Raw genomic sequence first — 18,080 nt, 5'->3', positions numbered from 1 at the left:
AGGATAGAAGTGACTGCACAACTGCCCCCTAAGAATCTGGTACCTCTCTCACCAGATGAGATTCTGTACTGTTCCCATAGTTCATTATGCTCTGGGCTGAAAAAAAAATAATACTGTAATTGGAAAAAAGGAAACACACAACAGGGAAAAAAGCCTGCCCATGCATTCACAGGGATTGATACAATTCACCTTTAGAAAAGGTAGAACTACAGAATTGGGCACAGTACGTTTGTGTTATTCTCCTAAACCAGCCACCCTGTTACACTGACAGGTAAATATTCATGTGTCTTTGGAAGGCTCAAAAAGGAGTTGTGTTTTCATTTCGAAGAGTAAAGAAATTTTCAGCTACTACTTCCATAAGCAGTTACATAAAAATGGATTAAAAAAATCTGGGACATGGGAGTAGCTCCCTGGATTTAACACCATGAAAACAGACAAGGAAGTACAGATTAATGCATCATTTTTCATATCCAGAGGGTGATTCAGTTAATGATTTCATATATCTAGAGGTATGTTCAGTGTCACGCATAATGCCAGACTAGGCAATCTGCCCATTTCAGCGCCGGAACTACGGTTCTATCTCAAGGAAATATGACATAAAAGCTTGGTATATTATTATTATTATTATTTACTTAGCCCAGTGTGGCTGCAGAATTTGAAGCTTTTGAGTGTTCATTTGTTGAGGAAGTCTTTCATACTTTAATCCTTGCTTCTCCTTCAGGCATAGGAGAGAAGCCAAGGAGCACTGAGCAGCAAGCCTCCCCTTACCACCCCCCGGTAGCACCGTTCCCTCAGCCTTCCCATTTCCCAGCAAGATGAAGTCTCTTGTTCCACCTGTGTCTTCTGCTGAGACCCCCCAAGCTTCATGTCCTGCCCAGCTCGTGCAGCCTTTCAAGACCTTTTCTTGCTTGCACTAAATCATTTAATTGTTTCCTCTGTTTTATTTACCAGATTAGCTTCTGATAACCACAGGCACTCTGTCATAGGCAAATAAAAAATGCTCAGGGAGTCTTGATCAAAATTTTTCGTATTTTTCCGTCCAGCACACTAATTTCTTCTTCCAGTGAGTAGCCATATTTTAATTATAAATATGTTGTTCATACAAAGCCTCAGTATCTTGAGCAAGATCATTTACATCACTGACATTCTTTTACAGCCTTTTAAAGAAACAACATTTTACTATAAAATCTACAGGGTGATATTCTTTCTGAGGCTGAGGAATTCTGCTCTAAGTGATCAGGCACCCGAGCAGCCATTGCCTATGCCATCCTTTAGCAAATAAGCAGAGCTGTGAAAAGGTAACTCTTTGGGTATACATTGGTCTTAACAGAAACAACATCTAGGCTGCCAGGAGGAAATTGCAAATAGTCTTTCTTTTACAAGAAGCAGTTTTAACACCAAAATAAGCTGCTCTTAAACGTTTCCATCTACGTTGTCTCATTTTTAAGACTTTAGCAACACATTGAACATGTGAAAGAAAGCAAATCTAACCTTCAGGCCCATTTAGTTTAGGTTTATCTCAGGACTGTCAGTTTTCTGGGTTGGATTCACACCTATTGAATTTGTTTTGTCTGAATTTGGTCCACTACCTGGTTTTATGCTGGATGAAGAATATTTATAAGGATCTATTAAACTCTTAACCTATTTTTCATGCCAAAATAGCAAATTTAAATCTGCACATCCTTAATTCTTGTTCTTGAAATTTATATAATTTCCAGTCATGTTCCCTACACTGGATTCCCTACAAAGGAGAAACTATTTTTTTCTTTTTACCAGCATGTATTTTAAAACAGTGAAAATGAAACCATTGCCAATAGTCATAAAAGTTCAGATTATAAACACCACTCCACAACCTATCAGTTATACATCACAGAGAACTCAAACCCTTCCATTAAAATTTAGGTTGGTTCTCTGGAAACTGGTTTATTTTTAAAATCCTTATTATGTGATAATAAATCTAAATGAAACAAGAAGTAAATTTCTCCTTTTTATAACACACAACGGGCAGATCTAAAATAACAGTACTATGAGTCCAGCTGACTGTTATGGAATGCTACGCTTTCAAGTTTTTTTACTGTCTCTTGCTTGTCTTATGCCTTGGAAGACTGCAGTCTTCAGAGGTAAATAGCTTACAGTAACCAGGTTTATTTCCATCTATTGAGATCAGTGATGGCCACAGGAAGGAAACTAGTAAAGCTAAATCAAGCATGGGTTAATCAAACCTATTTCTATGAAGCATTAATGAATGATGCACAGGATTTTTTACACATAAAGTGAAGATACGAGTAAGTGAAACTTTACACTTAGGCAATAAGGCTAAATAGAAGTGAACAAATAAACAAAGCTGAGCTCACGTGAAGACAAAGTCTAACAATGTTAAGCATTTTCACTTGCAATCCTTCTTAAACATTGTTTTCTGCAACTGTTATATTTTGCATTGTAAACACACATCTGTGTATAAACATACTTCCCATTCTGCAATGCAATTTTTTTAACCACTATTTAAGAGCAGAGGTTGATCGTAAAGATAAGAAAACATTTGTGAATACTTGCAGATAAATAGAAACACTGTGGGATCCCAGCTAAAGTCTAGATTTAGTCTGAAGTGTGGCTTTTAAAATTCCAAACATTGAGCCTACATATCAATGGTACTAGTTGTTCTGAACATACTCCACTGATTTTTCCATCCTGAACTATTAGCTGTGCAGGTCATTTACAGCAATATCTTTGCAATAAGTTTATTACAGGTTATCATAAGTTTCATACAGGTGCTCAACATGTAATATCCTGCAAGTGGTTCTCAGAAGTACAAAATGATCAAAACTTATAACTTACAGGTGACCCAAATCCACACATAGATGTTTTTCAAAAAATTAACTGAGATTTTAAGAATATATCTTGAGCTCATTACCATTTTTAAATACCTGCAGTAGTTAGAAAATGTTTTAAACTCAGCACATGGAAGTGAAGTTCTAAATGATTTCAAAATGTTAGCTTTGAATTAATTCTGGGGAAAAGTACTGAAGATAATTTTCTTGAATTAAATAAACAGTTTCTCTAACTAAAGGCTTTCAGGGAGCACTTTTATTTATTAAGTAGTCTTTTATGCTGACAATATCCAAATATAAATCAGGTTATAATTATTGATCCAGGATTTTTTATTCTTAAAAATCAAAAGGTGAAAAATGAAAGGTAGATTTTTAAGGTAGGATTTTGATTTAATTTTTCCCAAGAACCCACCAAAGAATAATGAAGTGAAGGCAGAGAGTGTAACTCTGAAATCCTACTACGATCAATATGCTTAATTCTGGAATAAATTTAAGAATTTGGGGTTTGGGAAGCAAACTCAGTGCGAAACAGACTTCAATTCCTATACTTGTACTTTCTTTCCCATAGTTCTACTGATTCACATTGGGTTTTAATTTTGTATGAAAGTATTATTTCTTTAAATACATCAGAATCTGCCTGCAGATTCATATCTCCATGCAGATAACAGACTTTTAAGTATTTCATTCAAGTCTGTTGCATTTACAGTGTTTGTGACATGAACATTCAGGTCTGTCTCTGTAATTTTAAACAGGTATGAAGATTACATTGTTGCAAGTCAAGTTTACTTAAGCAAATAATCCTTTTTTGGGGTCTAACTGAAATCAAAATCTCAAAAGCTTTAATACTCTCCAGCTTTGTACATGGTATATGTCAACAGCAGTAGTGTGATGTTCTTCAGAATTACCCATGAATACCAAGTAAGAAGAGTAAGACAACTGATAGGAATGAATCCCTTATTAACAATATAATATAAATAGCAGCAGTTATCTCTCTGCTATTTTGGTTCTGCAAATGATGTTCTAAAGACAGTAAATGTGTTTAAGAGAGAAATTACACAGATAAAAGCCACAGAGATCATTGCTTTACTCCTACACACTCATACTATAATAACAAAGGGCTTGAGGCATGGAAGGAGGAAGAGCAGTAACGTGATTTGTAATGCACAGTTAATTTTTCTGAAAGTCCTTCCCTGACAGCTTATTTGAAGAAGGATAAGAGGAAAAAAGAAGTTGGGGGGTAGGGAATCTGATATATAGTAGCTATGATATTATAGCATCAAAAAAATCACTACAAGAATATCAGTCTGTCCCATCCTAATGATAATATTAAGTACAATTGGTAGGTTTTATAGTGGGAAAGTTTGCAAAGCTTTCTAGGCTATGGAAGGTGCTCCTGCAAAAAGTTCACCTTCCCTTGCAAGGGATCTGCTACAGTGGGGGAGGAAGATCTGCAGCACAGTGCTTTTGGTTCTCATTTTCACAAGTGATGGTTATGATTGCAATTCCTGGATAAAAAGGTAGAGGTGGGAGCTGAACACTGATATGGCAGAAGTCTTATGTGTGTGTGCATGATTAAATATTCATTGAAGAGAGATTCATTACTGATTCTTCCTTGACTGTCTGTCAGACACAAATGCTTTTGCTTTATGTGAAGGCTGTTCAGAGGGATCTGTTCAGAGCAGGCATTAGTTCTGCTTTGCCTTTGGGTTTGGCCAATATCTATAAAAACCTTATGAAACTGATTTTCTTCTGACAGTGGAAGTTTGGCAGTTGCCAAAGAACACTATTTCTTTCCAGTTTGACACACAACTCTGATTTGAAAACCTCTGGCAATTATGCACAAGACTAATAATACAAATGCCACATAGTCTAATAGGAGGGAGACAGGGAGAGACAAGAAAAAACAGAACCGAATGTGTGCATGTACGGCTATGTAATTACTTCCTAGATTTTCTTTTTCTCTTGCTTAATAACTCTCTCTTGAAAAGGATTCCTTCTGGCAAAAAGAATAGAAAAGATAGGTTTCTAATAGAAACAACTTATGCCACAGTTAATTTTGAAAAAAAAAAATAAAAATCAACTTCAATCCAGAATGATTGCTAAAAATTCTTTAAAATTATAGCAGTTAAGAAACAGACCAAATAAAAATAACTCCTTCAAAAAATAGTTATTACATCACTAGGACCTTTTTCATTTAACCAGTGCAATTCAAAAAGCCTTTAGGCCTCATTCATACACAGAAAAAATAACATAAATCTAGTATGATGTCAGTTGAAAGCCAGAAAAATGCTGGTTTATTTCAGCACTAAAAACACGTCTTAATTAGGCATTTAGAGACTTGAAAAGGGTCTTCTGGGTTCTCATGCGGCTTCCTACATCATCACAACTAGAAGTATTTGTAGCTGATTGAGACATATGTTTAAGAGTTATAACCAGCAGTATACTAAAAGACCCAAACACATCTAATAAAAAGTATTAAAACTGAAAATGAAATTCAGAACACAGAAGAATGCCAACAGGGATGTGTGAAAAAAATGAAATTAGGTTCATGCTAAGAACAGTTATTACAAATAAATGTGGTCAGGAATATAACAGCTTTTTCAGTCAACATTAAATAAGATAAATTGACACCTTAAGGAAAAAACAAACACACATTTTTAGATGCTGAATCACATTGCAGAACACTGTGAATTTTTTTCCAACGTGACCCACATACTACTCAGTGTGCAGCCTGCCAGGACAGTCTACCTGGTTTGCGGTCCACTCCCAGGAGCAAGGCACGCTGCTGTGTGTGGACTGCCTGAATTACTGACTGCGGTACTAGGGCCTGTTATTGCACATGGCTGCACAGTTTCTCTGCAAATGTACAACGAAGCGGTGCTCCTGGAATAGTTAGGAAGCCCTGCCCTTAAACAAACTGAAGGTCCTCCCCAACCAAAAAGGTTACAAACAATTCCATATTATTGTTCATGTATGAAAGCATTGCTGTGAGCTTTTGACACAATCAGATTTGTCCTGATTTGCTGAGAAGCATTAAAAACTACCCAGTGAAAAAGCAAGCAAGATAACTGAAGGAAGAAGCAGAAGAAGCCTTTTAAGCAAGTCTCCTAAGTGTTAACCTCTTTGGCTTTGGACAGCATTTTTTAGAAAGCAAGCCAAACCCTCATTTCCTATAATCAGTTTATGCCGCAGTCATGCTTTATTCAGAAGCTAAGCATGACAGCATGACTCCTTAGATAGTTTCTATTTCAAAAGGCAAGTTTTCTTACCATATATAAGGTTTCTAATAAAACTCAAAGTGATAAATATGCCTAAATGAGATAAAACAAAATAAATATTTCACAGCAGACCTTTTCATATATATTTGTAATTGTAGATGCCATGAAAGGACATGAGCTTAGAGGCCTTTAGGAAAAAAAATAATGAAAAAATAGATTTACAGTTACAGGACAGCCACTAGCTGCATTTTCAAAGTGCCAAAGATTTGAATACATAATTCCCTTAGACTTCCTTTACAATTTCATCCATTGGTTCAAGAATAGAACTGACAATCTTATTTCCTTCTCAAGTTTACCATTCATTGCATGATACTGTACCAGCAGTTTAACATCTTGATGCTTGAATTTGAAACATTAAATCACTTGAGGATGTAACATAGTGTGATCTTTGTCTATCTGCATGCAACATATTTCAGGTCTCCTGAAAACATTTACTATTTTCATGTTAATTAACATGACGTAGCCATCATTTGTTTTCAGGTTGACAGAAATTACTAATTCTGGTAAATCAGAAAAGCTCTAGTATTCTTTACACTGGTTAGACACAACCATTGTGTGTGTCATTGTTCTCTATATTAGGTACAATGTGTGTATGTCTTGAGTATTTTGACCAAACCCAAATCATGGTATCCCTGCTGCACTCAACAAAATTGAATCATAAATGTTGCAATCAATTGTAAATCAAGGCAGCCAAATATACAAAGCCCAACCGGAAAAGCTGTCTTACATGTCCAAGGAGAAACCTGCCTAAACTTACACAGTAAATAAAATGTTTGTAAAAAGAAAAAGAAAAAATAGACTTTGCAGCGCTGTGCTTTTTTTGGCACGCTGTCAGAAGAGGGGTGCTTCTGCTGATGGACACGTGGCTACTCTTGTGTTCCAGGGAACTGTAACACGGTACATAAGGTACCACATATGATGACTGATGCCTGAGGAGTTAATCAAATTATGTCTTAGCATTCCCAGACAAGCAGCAGCATTTGCTGCCTGTAGTGGATAAAGAGAACATTGCTGAGACTGAAGGCTCTGCTTACCAAGTCTGATTACATTCCTATTCTAAACCGTTCCTAATGCATTTCAAAACCCAGAAATATTCTGGCCTCTTCAGCCTTTCAGAAACTGTCATGAAAGTAGTCAACAGATGAGAAGAAATGTTTGGACATACATATTTGTGTTTCATCATGTCTGATATCATGAAAGTAGAATTTTTTTGCTGGGAAAACAAAATGCAATCTGGTGTCTGGAGGTGGACAAGCTCCTTTCAAACAATGACTGCAGAAGAAAAGGTTGATATAATATGTCTTTTCATGCTTGGTATCTGTCCAGATCAATGTAAGAACTGAGTAAACAGATAAAGTGGTAAAGATGGCAAGGACAGGAATCACAGAAAGTAGGTTCTACCTAAGCTACGAAAGTAATTCATGGGTGGTTCTATGCATTTTGTATTTTTCTTTACCTGAATCAGCAATAGTGAATAAAAACCATGAGAAAGAATCCACAGACATAAAATATTTTCTTCCTTTGCAGAACATCTTAAATAAAAACAAATTGGTGTTAGAATTTCTGGGGGAAGAAAGGCAAATATCTAGAACAGAAATCAATGCATTGCAGCCCACAGGCTGAATTCTGCATTCTGAGAGCTCAGTACAAGAATGGAGGAGGAGGGATGCAAAAATTATTTAAAATGGCCTTTGCCCTTTCTTAGAATTCAGCATGGTTTAAAATTGCCCCACCTTATACACAGCCAGGCCAGTGCCCATGAGGTGGGAACAGCCAGTCACCAACTGTGAAGTAGCTATATTCCTTCCTCTTGGCCACACACAGAGCTATCATTTCGTTCTATCCACTGCTGGCATTATATGAACAGAATCATGTCTACCTGCAACATCTAGCTGTATTCTATTTTCCAACAGACTTCATGTTATGCAAAGCAAATTCTATGCTCCATGATGCCTGATGAATCCTTTCATTCAAAAAATAGGTCATTAGTTATTTGTTTTACTGGATGGAACACAATTTTCAGTTAATTTATTGAATCAAATTAATACCTAGCAACAGCTAATATGAACTCAGTCCATGCTAGTTTTTCCCTCTTACCCAAGAAAAAAAACTTGTGCTAGTGTAAAAATGATTTTCAAATGAACTGCAAAAGCTCTCCCATAGAGTTAGCTTGTTATCTTGGAAGCCTTTGAACATATTGTCTTCAATGACAGCTTAGAAAAGCAAATGAATAAGCAATCACACAATCAGACAGGATCCACAACAGCACCACCAAAGGCAGCCACCTAGTATTTCCCTGGGCAAAATTCCTGTGTTGTCATTGAGCCAGGATTCGTGACCCTTCTGTCTTTCCTTGAGTTTTCACTTTCATTACTTAGAGAGGGACATGTAAGGGTCCCCCAGCTCCAGGTAACTACACTTACCTGAAAGTCTTAGCAAAGTCATGGCTTTAGAAGCAAAGCCTTGTTATAAACTGTTAAATATTACATAGGGTTAGCTTTACTGTTACACAGAAAAAAATCTACAAATAGGCAGCTAGTGTAATTTGGCTGTTATCTGGTGTGCCATTGTAATCCTTTCATTGCTAACCCGTCCCCCAACACTTTCCATTGACTTGCTTTCTGTATCTCTAGCCCTAAATTTGAAATACAATCTCTTTGTGGCTAGAATAAAGCTCTGCAGCTCACAAAGTAGTTCTTAAAATACGTTCAGATAACAAACAATTCTGTGAAGCACCTAGTGAGAACCAGGGTTCCCTATGTATTTTTGTATCTTCTGACTGTGACTGCAAGCTCTCGCTGAAGCTTTTTTTTTTCTTAATGTCTTTAGAGCTTTTATATGACCTCACTCCTTTGTGGATTCTCCTCTCTCATTTCAGAGGTTTCTTCCCACTCCTAGGTGCCTACTTTCACAGAATCTGTAGGACATAATTGTCTTTTATGATTCTACACTTCTCCCATAGCTGTAAGAAGTGGTGCAAGAATTCAGAGCCATTTTATGGACCCACAAAGATAAGAGGATTGTCAACAAGGAAGAGAGTAAAAAACACTACTTCAGAATTACCCAGGATCTCCTTACGTAGCTGTACTTTCTACACAGGAATGCTTGTAACTGCAGTATTTTACAAGAAAAAGAAAGCATTACACGATGCTAATGCATGTTCACACAACTTTATGCCAAAAGTGGTTACACAGCCACCTTGAAGACTGCTTAGCTTAGGGAGCAGGACAATATTACACAGCTTTAGGGCCACTTCTTAGCACAGACAACTTGCACTCAAATAAGTGCACTGAGAAATTCCAGCCCTGTTACAGCCACAAGGATTTTTGCCACTGATTTTCAAGAAAACATGTTTTCATCCATGGTATTTACTCTATAACTTACTATATATTTACTCCATATAATTTACTCTATATTTAGCAACAACTCACTGGTTTACATGCTTTTGTTATATAACTGTGGATTATGAAAAATATGTGAAACTTCCAAGTTTGGTCATGGCCTGTCATCAATCAGCAAAAGACTAAATCTTGTCTGTTAGTGAAGATTTAGGCAGAATGGTGAAACTTGAATCAAAACATACCACCAAAAGCCCATTGCTTTCTGGCCACCTCATCTAAATGAGACTAAACTCACTGAAGTTCTCCTAGGCATTCCCATAACCTTGCTATCCCAAGCAGCTTGGTAGCCATCTCCTTTCAAAATCAGAATTCAAGGAATAAGGCATGGGTCCCAATCTGCGACATTTAACACTGATACTGGCAAAGTTTAGATCAAAATAAAACAAACAGTTGTGGTCACTTTCTTTAAGGCATTGTTGGACTCAGTTAAGGGTGAGGAGTGATACACCTTTTAGAAGATAAGGTTCATGGTTGTATAACTGCTTCAACTAAGTGGGATTTAAATCTACTTTCCCCACCCCAGCAAGGTGCATCCCAGCTTCTGGTAGGATGGTCCCCACCCAGACTCACATCCTGATGAACTTGTGCTGAGGAGCAGAAGAAAATTCAAGATTTATTAGTCTAGAAAGACAAAGGAAGATAAAGTATCTCTTTAGCTTAATAGTTAAGGTATTCAGCTGGAAGGGAGAAGCCCTGCTTTTGATCCTGACACTGTTTCTATATTTTTTCAGTTATTCATTTCATGCACAGCAGGAACAAAAGCCCAAGTTCTCCCCCCTCCCAGGCACACAGGTTGGAAAAAAAATCATATTTCAACATTTTTTTCCAGATGAACAGCTACAACAGTAACTAAATTTGTGGGTGCATTAACTTAAAGGAGTAAAAACCTTACAAAAATATTGAAACTGAGAACATTCTTATAATTAGCTGCCAAGACTGGAGGGAGGGAACACGAAGAATAACACTCAGAATTAAAGCCCTTCTTTTCTATTGTTCATTTGGCAATTTTGCAATTCTAATTCTTTACTACTTTTGCAAACATGACAGTGATACCTTTAAATCCTATTTTACTGATTTATATACAGAAGCAAATGCAAAAGGCACTTCTATAGCACCTTTAATCTGAAAACTCAGTATACTCTACAAATAGCAATTAAACTTCATAACACTTAACTACCTCCTCCAATGTGTTAACAGCTCATTTTACAGCTGGTGAAACCAAAGCAGAGGGAAGTTGAGTCATGTACCTAGGGTCACATAATAAATCCATCCTGTAACTCCAAAATGTCTCTTTGCATGTTTAAAGTCCACACAGTATTTATAGGGGCTGGTTAAGAATTAAAATGAACTTCCTGAGATTCACTGTTGATTTTTAAAGTAGCTGGCATCAGGATACTATAAATACGCTTTTCTTGAGAAAATATTTGTTACAAAACCATGCCCAGTATTACTGTTCTGAATATTCTGCTTTGAAAATCAGGAAAAAACCTGTTTCTGCACTATATTAGCATCAGGTCACTCACTCTGGGGCATAGCACACTGGTATTATAAAACCTGTAATCTAGCCATCTAGCCGGTACGCAAGAATGAGGACTGCTTCAAGATTTGCCAAAAGCCCTTTTGAAGAATTGAACAGTTTGATTTTATTAATGCTTTTCTGGCTACTTATTTGCTACAATGGTATTTTCCCCCACTCAATCCTGGTACATGTGCCTAGGTGTAAGCCTGCGTGTGCATGCCGAAAGAAAACTGTTTTAAAGAGGTTAAAACATTAGATAAAGAGCCTGGCTTTCACTTTGAGCATTTAACTCCTAGGCATACATCCAAAATTCTCAGGCAAAACCCTGCAAACCATTATTTGATCAGAACAAACGCAAACAGCAGCTCCCCACACTGTCACTGCCACATAAAACACGTGCAATCAGCCCTTCGTCATGTTTGCCAGCTTTCTGCTTGACTTTGCTGATGAGGTTTTACAGATCAGAGCCTGCTTTTTTCTCTCCAACACACCACTTGGGATGTGCCTAGGAAGGGACTATGGACTGAATAAGTTAAAGCAACTTTAATGTAACCATATTTACAGAATTAATAATTCCACTTTCTGTATGATCTTCCATAAGAAACAAATAAAGAGCTGAAAATCTTACATATAAGGTGGCATAAACAGGAGCAAAATTAATCTCTCAGATGTGTCATAGGCACTTGTGAGGCCAATTTCTTTCTTGCTTAGTTTTTACAGTGGGGGTGTTGTTTATATGCAGGAGTAATACAATTTACTCTTCTGTGAGGACATCGATCTTGATGTGTTTGGAGATCTGAGTAACATACGTAATGTCTGACAAAATTCAGAGACCAAGAACCATTGCTGGCCGTGGGAAAAGGTGTGAGTGAGAAAAATAAAAAGAAACTAAGGAAGTAGCTTTAGTTGTGGCCTTTTTCACTTAGCCATGCAGAAGAGATACACGGCATGAAAAATCAGGCAACGCAAATATCTGCAAATTTTGGTCATTATTTAAATAACTGCATCACCACTGTTGTCTTTGTGAACAGAATTAATTTACCTTGTAACTGATCGTCAAAGATCTTGGTTATGTAAGACAAATTGCTATAGTTTAACTAAGATAAAAGTACAAACTTAGAATTTTATTCAACCCTTACATGAGATTAGTTTATTATTTTTTTCTATGCAAATTAAACCAATTCAAATGTGAAATAGGCAAATGTATCTATATTAGGAGCTGAAAATAATTAACTATACTAAATATAAACTACATAAGCTAGCGTGACTTTTCCTGTATAGGCGAGGTCTAAGTCATATGATACAGAAATCTTACCAGCTGACTTGCAGTGCCTTTGATATAAAAATTTATACAGACAAATACTTGTGTGGATATCCACATTGCCTATTCTGCAACTGTTTTTCTCAGTTATTGATAACAGATTAATGAGAAATTATCAATACAGACTGCATTTCCCTCCTGTTTTTATTCAACTTGTATATAGTATTGTTTTGTGGCATTCAGTGAATATTAAAAAATTAAAAGGAAAAGCCATATTTAGAACTGGAAAAACTTTTCCAAGGAGAAACAGGTACAATTTCTTGATTATTCAGATTACAGATCTCTAAATGAAACAACTCACCCCACAATCAAAGCAGAACTTAGCAAGTTCTCTTTGTAACACATTACAGGTCTATCAGTAATTGCAACTGCACATTCTGTACTGAAATTAGAATAAGCCATTATCTACATTCTGTGATTTGTTTAAAACAGAAGACACCAGTATGCTATAGAAAAGCATTCACTCATCGATTAAAAAATGAGACAGATGGAGATGGGTAAAACATACAAAGCCTAATTTTACAGCACAGATGAGCAATTTCAGTTCATTGAAAAGGAAATACCTCTTCAATGACAAAATTAAGGATTTAAGAGCAAAGTCCAGTCGCACGGTTATTATGCAAAAAATGTCATGAGATGATAAACAGTAACTGCTTTTGGTAATATTTGTCCCTGTTGAGGGACCGGGACAATGGGAATGCAGAACTGAAGCCTGATCTTGAAGATTAATGTGGTGCTCATGGCAATTTCACTGCCTTGCATAAAGATCCAATTGAGAACCAGAGAGAAGGGGAAAATTCAGAGTGCAACAAAAGCCTCCTAGCAGTACTGGGGAGAAAAAGAGGGAAAATAAAAACAGTGCAGGGTATTAAAAGCCTACTCATCATGAAGGCAAGAGGCGCTGAGCTGCACAGACAGCTACATGTACAAGACTTCTGCAGAGAAGCCTTACATGGCATAGCTTCAAGAAAAATGGATGGATCTAGCCAGGGCACTGCAAAAGTTAAATCCAGGCTGACACAATCATACACTCAAAGCCCACCACTACTGATTAACACACCACTGTGTTAGTTGATCTACGTACTTGGCACTATCTTAAATCAAGATCCAGGTTTCTGAAGGGGTTAAATAAACCCTCTTTAAATAAAAGGCAAGACCTTAAAAAATTAAATTCAGTTAAGCTCCCCTTAAAAGTCTGATACTCAGTCTCAAAATCGAGATGAGTTGCTGGACTGCTGCAGAATGCTGTTAGCTCCTTAAGCATGGTTCATACTTTTAAGCAAGGCCATATAAATGCCAGCAATAACAACAAACTTGAGCAAAAGCATGCATTGGAAGACACATGACTAGGAAATCACAGAGGGCAAAATCCTAATTTGAGAACTGCAATGCAGTATTTGTTGGCAGGGCTATTACTGTATTTCTTAGTGGCACTGGCCTCAGAAAACAACGTCAGAACCTGGAACTGAGGATTTTCATTGTCTGTAAAATTACAGGGTAAATACCTAGCCTTCGGCAACCCAAGGTATTTTCAGACCTATAAAGCATTAGTGAACTTCCAGCCATTTAGAAGAACAGATCCCATTCTTCCTTTTGCCCTAGGGCATTATTTAACAGAAATGGGCCCACCTCATACACCATTGGACCTTACAACTGGCTTTGTTAAACACCTGCATGAGACATTGCATTTAAAGGGATGTACTGTCATACAGCAGGGCAGCCCAAGATGGCCCAACATTTCCAAGAAAGTCTGTACACTTCTGACCACTTCCTAAACTTCCCATGCTATGTGAGATGAGCATTCATAGGAACTGTCCCCATAATGTAAATACCAGCACGGCCTGAGTGATTTGGGGCAGAGACAGCCTTTTGTTAAAGGGCAATAGGGTTTTGTCTGCATATCTTGAAAGCCCAGCAAAATGACATCCAAAACCACTACAGAGTGAAAATAAGGGGTGGGAGGTGGCACAGATTTCTCCTGCTGATGTCCCTGTAACTGTATCTAGTCCACAGATGTAACTGTGCATGTCATACTGTAAATGGCATAATGTTTTCTTGTGTCCAACTGATTTTTTTTGTCCCTCCCCCTTTTAAATTCAAATAGCTGACAAAGTCAATGATGACTTCTACACCAAACGCCGACATCTTGCAGAACTTGCTGCCAAGGGGAGCCTGCCACTCCATCCAGTGCGCCTAGATGAAGACAGAGCTTACACCATCGACAGTGGCCTAACCAAACAGAACGGGCAGAAATCCAAAATGGCAAAGATCCACACACACCCATTAGGTTACAATTCCCACTACAAGACCTGGGATCCCAATGACCAGTCTCTTAGACGGCAAGCATACACAAACAAGGGGAAGCATGGTATGGCAAACCCAACGTTAAGCGACCCGCTGACAACTCGGAGCCAGCATTATCTGGGCCCACAGCCATACTTCATAACTAACAGCAAGACAGAAGTAACTGTTTGAGTTTGTCGTCCTTTCTTTTTTCTTTTTTTTTTTAAATGAAATTCTTTAAAAACCACACGCAAATACACACACACACCACAAACACTCAACTGAAAGGCAAAAAAATAAATTAAAGAATATAAAATAAAAAAAAAAGGAAACGGAAGGAAGGAACTTCCACCTGGACACTCTTGGTATCCAGCCAACTGTAGGCCGAAGAGTGGGTTAATACCATTCAGCAATACACACTGAAGGTTGAATTATAAACTCCATTTGTATTTCACAATGGAACACAAACCCTTGTGACTAAATTTTTTTACTTGAAACTAAAATCCATGATGAGAAGTAGCACAATCTAGAGAAACTTTATGTCTGCTTAAACAGTTACACTATGTTCCTGCCTTGAGACAGAGGAAGAAAGAGAGAACAATATACTGTAATATATTATTTCAGAGAGGAATTTTGTATAAAACCTATTAATAATCATTAGACCTGTGAAAAGCCAAGAGCAAACACCTTGGTACAACCCGTAACAGCTATTATTGTACTTTCACACCCATCCTATAGAAAGCGCAAAAAATATATATACAATAAGGGAAAAGACTCTTTTACAAGGAATTTATGAAGACTGTTATGATTAAGAGCATATGGGACCTTTCTGGCTAATAGAGAATTCTGCAGGATGATAACAAACAGAAGATTTTATTTCAGTTTACTTCACTTGATTTAAAATTTCTGGGAACCTCCAATATAAGAAGAGACATATCATATGACACAGAAAGCTGCTGGGGGAATAAGGGCATCAGAATATTCCCTCTCAGTCCTCCTGTTTTCAGGCAGATGGTAACAATTCTCACTTTGCAGACTGTCAGGACTTTTTCTTCACCTAAATGTTTTGCCTATCTTCAACTGCTTCAGACTGAAATTAAGCGTGGGTGGTGCCTTTACTGTATTACTATTGTTCAATGACAGTCTTGTTTCTCAAAGTGACCCTCCATTCCTTTAAGCTATTTCCTCCTGTTTCACTAAGGATGACAAGGGTTCTGCCCTGCTCAGCCTCCTCTGTTTGTCCCAAAGGGAAAATGGACTACATCTCCATGCAACAGTTGCACAGTCAAGACTCTTTAGTTGGCCCCTCCATTTTTCCAATTTAAAATTTTTCCTCTAGTCTCTCATTTTGTATTTGCTTTTAGCCATGGTAGTTCTTTGTAGTTCAACTAAATGTTATATGGTATATTGTCTCTCTCGTTTGGCTTTCTATAGTGGCGTTCCCTCTTGGTGGACTATTTGGTGGAAGAGGTTAATGAACTAGCCTCAAACGTCAAAGAGATCTGGGTTTAAACTAAACAAACAATTGGACTCCTGGTCTTGACTGTGGTTCTGATGAGCAGGTTGCCTTGTTCATATGAGTAAAAGCACTCTTGAATAGGGCACTGGTAGTAGACTCGCAGTCCTGGGCCTGTAAAGGCTTCGGCACGTCCACAAAGAGATAAACAGTTGAGATGGGATGGCGGTGCTGCAACAGCCTGATTGCAGGCAATGCACTCAGTCTTTCACTTAAATTCTTGCCCTTCCCCCAGAACAAGTCATTCGACTAAATCCTAACTAGCTATCTTACTACAGTTGCGTTCTCACCAGCTGTCAATTCTTCTGGAGATTAGAATTGGAGGAGTATGCAAGGAGGAGTGAGAACTGGTATGTTGTAAGAAGAATTGGAAGTGGCATATCTTACTGTACTCAACTGACTGGCAGTGCTTCTTCTTAGTCAAGGATGCAAGGGCTGAGAATTTGAAATGTGGTTAAATGGAGAGACCATTTTTTAAGCTATATTGAGATTAATTTGCATCCTGAGAGCACCGGCATCTCTCCATAAGCGTGCTGCTAAATTGTATGATCATATGTTTTAAGACTATCAGAAGTGGACAAAGCCCACGGGACAAACACTTTGCACACAACCCAGATTCTCCACTATCGTACTTTTATTCCTTTAATCTTTATTGCCTTCACAACTGGCTGACTTAATTTGACCCTTTATGGAATGTTGCTGTTGATCCATATGCTTTAGATACACATTAAAGCTGCACTCTAATTCACACAGGTTTCGTGTAACTTGAGCATATTTTATGTGGAAATATTTTAGTAACTGTATGTTCTGTAAGTAAACCCGTGTTAATACTTGTTAACTACAGAGTTTATGATACCAATAATACTTCCTACAATAAAATGTTTGTTTGTTTTTTAAGAATGTTTATTTGTAAACATATGTATTCACTATATTAATATGAATTTCTTACCTGGCAATAAAACTGATTCTATGTGAATCCAACTTGCTGGCTCATTCCTGAACTTGTATCATTGGGCCAATTTTTGAGTATTGACAGCTTCTGGAGCCTCTCACTGGAGCCAGTGGGATCCATCTAAGCAGAAATGATGATTTGAGTCTGCCATTGGTAGTTATTTGAACAAAAGGTTCTTTGGAAAGTTGTGGCATGTTGTGTACGTTACATATGTGCAACACCTGTTACACGTAACGTAACATAATACACACAAGGTATGCAAGCCCTGAAAATCTCCATGTACCCTGTAAGTGTCCAAGCACCACACACAGCTTTTGCCTCTTGATTAGTTAACTACTATTTTGAGGAAGAGAAAAAGGTAAGCATGCAGAGGGCCAGATCCTGGTCCTCATGAATGCATGAGAGTCTTGCAATAAGCTTCAGCCACAACCCAGGATTGGAACTACCCAGTAAGAACAGATGAAACACTGGTGTATATCGCTTCAAAGTTTTTATATGTTCATTACAGAAAAACCTGTACACAACATCTGTGTACCAAATCTGCTGGAACAGAAAGTCCTTTACAGGCTTTTAGTACTTGTAATGGCTCATAACCCTGATAGAGAACAGAATGTCAGAAAAGGAGAGTGTTTGGGTAGCTTCTTCTCTTTGCTTTGCTGCAATGATGTTGGATGAATTTCAGAAGAAGAAATGAAGAATCAGGACACCTAACTTCAGAATGAACTTTAGTGCATGACCTGGTGCAAATTCTTTAGGCAATTTATGATTCCTAGGAAGTCATGACACGTTATCAGAGGGAAAAAATCAATTCAGAAGTGACTAGTGTTAGCCATTTTAAACAGTAGAGAAGTCTCATTTTCATTATATGCCTTTATGGGTGCCATGAAATAGTCCATAAAAGTCCCATTTTGGTTACAGGACCATTTCCCTGTCTCAGGCACAACTACAGAAACAACCTCATTCTGCCAGGGTGCTCAGGAGA

At 37.6% G+C, this 18,080-nt stretch overlaps 1 protein-coding gene across 1 annotated transcript in view; it reads left to right on the top strand.

The window, feature by feature from the left end:
* The window catches only part of SHISA9 (shisa family member 9), a 191,495-nt gene extending 174,373 nt beyond the window's left edge, over positions 1-17,122 (top strand). The window contains exon 4 of the mRNA XM_056338407.1: positions 14,452-17,122. Within this exon, the coding sequence (XP_056194382.1) occupies positions 14,452-14,822 (371 nt within the window). The 3' untranslated portion in view covers positions 14,823-17,122. The remainder of the gene's footprint in view (positions 1-14,451) is intronic.
* The last annotated feature ends 958 nt before the right edge of the window (positions 17,123-18,080 follow it).

This window comes from Falco biarmicus, chromosome 4, assembly GCF_023638135.1.
Source record: "Falco biarmicus isolate bFalBia1 chromosome 4, bFalBia1.pri, whole genome shotgun sequence".
Lineage (NCBI taxonomy): Eukaryota > Metazoa > Chordata > Aves > Falconiformes > Falconidae > Falco > Falco biarmicus.
The sequence above is the reverse complement of the archived record's forward strand: the minus strand, read 5'-3'. Positions and strand labels throughout refer to the sequence as shown.